The sequence below is a fragment of the Pundamilia nyererei genome, unplaced genomic scaffold (assembly GCF_000239375.1).
Source record: "Pundamilia nyererei isolate P.nyererei 1_Seehausen unplaced genomic scaffold, PunNye1.0 scaffold00040, whole genome shotgun sequence".
NCBI lineage: Eukaryota > Metazoa > Chordata > Actinopteri > Cichliformes > Cichlidae > Pundamilia > Pundamilia nyererei.
This window is the reverse complement of record NW_005187441.1, coordinates 1,694,010-1,697,453: the sequence shown is the minus strand read 5'-3', so window position 1 is coordinate 1,697,453 and position 3,444 is coordinate 1,694,010. Positions and strand designations below refer to the sequence as shown.

The window sequence follows — 3,444 nt, the reverse complement described above, 5'->3', positions numbered from 1 at the left end:
GTTTTTCCACTGCAGCAAATTTTTTAATCTCAAAGAATATATTTTTTCATGTTTTATGTATGTATATATGTATGTATTATATGAATTTAAAATATGTTATCTCTAATATTTTTCTCATCGATATTCAAATAAAAAAAATTGGCTTTTTCCTCAAAGACTGTAAAAATTGCTTTTTTCCCCCCTCAGAATATCAGTCACAGCAAGTATTTCGGTAATAAGCCATCAAAGGCTAAATGTAAAAATAGAAAATATACAATTAAAATAATAATAAAATATATAAATATATAAATTATATGTGTGTGTGTAAATTAAATAAAGTAAAAAAATTTAAAACGTTTTAGATTTCGATAAATTGTGAAAGGGGGGAAAAAACTACAAATCCCACTTCTTGTTTAGGTAGATGTGATTGGCTGAGTCTGACCGCGCAGGCTCCTGTGAAAGCGCGATGTTCAAATTTGTTTCCGGTTTTACTTTTAGCCTTTGTCGCTAAGCCAGAGACATGGAGCGACCTCAAAACAGGTAGAAATTTTACCTTTGTCGTTATTACACTATACAAATGCTATTTTCTACAAAGCATTTGCTTTTGCGGCAAGGAAAAATGGCAACAATGTGTCCAACGACGCATTTTGGTTAATTTAACGGCATTTTCCGTCGTTGTCCGTACAACGGAGACCCCACCACCATTCAACATTCAGCAATTAGGTGGTTTAATGTTGTTTTGCATTTAATGAAATGCACGGGCTTGATACAACGTTAAACTTGTCATTTTCGGATTTTTTCACCTCTACTTTTCAGTTCGGCTTCTCTCCTACACATCAAAGAACTGGAATAAATCAAATTTTTACGTTTTGCAGTCGTAGCTCCTTTTTTCATCCTTCAAAATGAAACAAGTGGCAGGGAGTGGGCACTGAAGCTTTTGTGTGTTTAGTTAAGCGCAGTCTGTGTAATGTTTAACTTTAAATGTCACTCCATGGTTTCTAAAAACATGAATGGATTGCCCAAACAGGATCGGGACGATAGTTTGCCTTTTTTTTAATGCTAGCATTAGCCCGCTGGCTCTGCCTCGGTCTTTTTTGACATGTTGCTGCTGTTTTAAAACAGGGGAGCATCTGACCTTTAAAATAAGTCCACATCCGTACAGTCTGTTGAGTATAAATACGTTGTTGACACAGTGGCTATAATGCGTCTATAGTATATTTAGACATGGTGTTTGTGTATGAAATGAATGGTAATTTGTTTTATGAGTCCAATAAATTGGGTATTTAAGCACATGAGAAGTGCAGGTTTTGCAAAAGCCTTACTTGTGTTCCTAGTTCAAAGCACAAGTTTAACTGGAGATTGTTGCTTTATGTTTGATTTATTTTTTTAAATTCATGTATTGATTGACAAATTTTTCTTTTCAGTGTGGTGAGGACTCCCATCGACAGCATTGTGGCTCAGAGGAGGAGCAAAAATAAAAGCTACAGACAGTCATACCGCAGCTGCCTAGGCGCTGCTTCAAGGCTCGGCCACACCCCAGGATGGACAGCGCGGAGGCTCAACACCAGCAGAAGAACAAAGTCACACAATATCACTGTGAGTCAATGCAAGTTTCTCTTCTAAATATATTAATTATCTGGAGAACAGAACATGGAATCGCCATCCTTTGCATTCTGCTCTTTCCCTGGTAAAGGAGAAGGTGAATCCAGAGGATCTGGCCTTACTGGTGAAGACAGAGTGGCAGCTGTCGTACGTTACACCACTCTACCAGTTCAGACACACCCAGCTCAGGAGCTACTCGAGGCAGCTTTCGGCATTTATTACTGCAGAGAAGCAGCAGGGTTTGGCAGTGGAGGTTGAGGGAGCGCAGACCAGCTTCAGAGTTTCCTTCTCTGTGGTGCAGGGGCTGGGAGAGACGGACGATGATGCTGAGACGGTCCTCGTACAGGTAAGCACAGGAGTTTGTAGAGGCAGGGAGAAGGTTTTCAGGCACAGTATGAGCTGGCTTTACTCTGTCTTCTTTCCCGTCACAGATCCATTCAAAGCCAGTGTTTGCAGGGAAGGATGAGGCGCAGAAGTTGGTGTGGAGCGGCTGGCTGACCTGCATCAATGGCAATCCTGAATATCTTCACTCGCTTCCGAAGGACTTCACCTGTCTGCCGCTCTTTGGCAGCCGTGGGGCTGAGAATCTCACCTCGTTGGTCAAATCCTGGTTTCAGCAGACCTTCGACTGCTGCTTTGGCCCTCTGGAAATCAACCAGACCTGCCTGCAGTGGCTAGCGGCATTATGGACTAACTGCCACATAGAGTCCAGCATCCAGCATCTCAAAATGATTTGGACTCTTCCGGTTGAGCCACCGTTGCAGATCACCTACACAGTTAACCCTCAAGATGCGTGGGAGCTGTGGAACAGTGTGAGGACCCCTTCACTGGAGAGCAGGGAGGAGGAGGAGACGGCGAGAAGCATTGACATCGAGGAGGTGACGAGGTTCATGCAGGGCCTTATGAGCCACTTCTACAGGCATTTCAGATTGGACCTGTCAGCAGGACGCCTGAGTCAGGTCTCATCTGCACTGGGATCAGCCAAGTTCAGCGGCAGGGTCAAGGTACTGCCCTCAGAGCTTTATTTATTTTATTTTTTTAATGAAAGAAGAACCTGCTAATAATATTGGTTTACTTTTGTTTCAGATGTCCAACAGCAGATATGTCCTCACAACCCTATCACTGCTGACAGAGTGTGCCCTTCTCAAAATGCCCATCTGAGCACAAAATAATGACTTTGCAGCAAGAGGAAATGCAAATTCTGCAATATCAGTTTGCAAAACCTGTTATGGAATAACAAATATGGCTTTTTTATTCTTTTCTTTTTTTTTCCTTTTATGAGCAAAAACACAGTGTAGCCTCTTTACGTGAATTCACCACAGGCTAGTGGCTTCTGGCTTTTTTAAATTAATTTTTTTTCCCCTTTTTCATACTACAGATCTGGGACGTTACAGGAGCTCAGCACAGGGAGGATTGCGCTTGTAATTATGAAAAATTGAGGATAAAATCTGAATGTTTCTTGTCCGCTCACTCAGCTCTTCTTGTGAATACATTGTATGTTTATTCATGTTCATTCACCTCTTTGTATATTTTTGTCATTTATAGTTATAAATAAAAACCAAACAAGTGATATTAAAAAAAAAAAAAAGGAAGCAAATTGTCACAACGGAACTAAGCAGATGTTAGATTTCTGTGTGACTGAGAGCTTTGGCTTTTATTGTTAGTAAAGTAACTTTAGGTCAGGGGCTTTGATGTAGCCCCTGACCTAAAGGAGTCAACGCCATTGTCCTGCCCTTTAATCCAACTTAAATCTGCTTGGCTGCTCTTTATAACAGAAAGTTTAAACACCAGGTGGGTGGGGCTTCAGTGCTCACCCGTGATAGTTTTTTAGGAGTTTAAAGTGAAACAAATGTATGAAACTAA

General features: G+C 41.0%; 1 protein-coding gene across 1 annotated transcript; it reads left to right on the top strand.

Moving 5' to 3' along the window:
• The first annotated feature begins 435 nt into the window (after positions 1–435).
• cenpl (centromere protein L) lies at positions 436–2,822 on the top strand. Its single transcript, XM_005730942.1, has 5 exons — positions 436–519; positions 1,404–1,575; positions 1,673–1,927; positions 2,013–2,585; positions 2,668–2,822. Exons 1-5 carry the CDS (start codon positions 500–502, stop codon positions 2,740–2,742), a joined length of 1,095 nt encoding a protein of 364 aa, XP_005730999.1. The 5' UTR covers positions 436–499; the 3' UTR covers positions 2,743–2,822.
• The last annotated feature ends 622 nt before the right edge of the window (positions 2,823–3,444 follow it).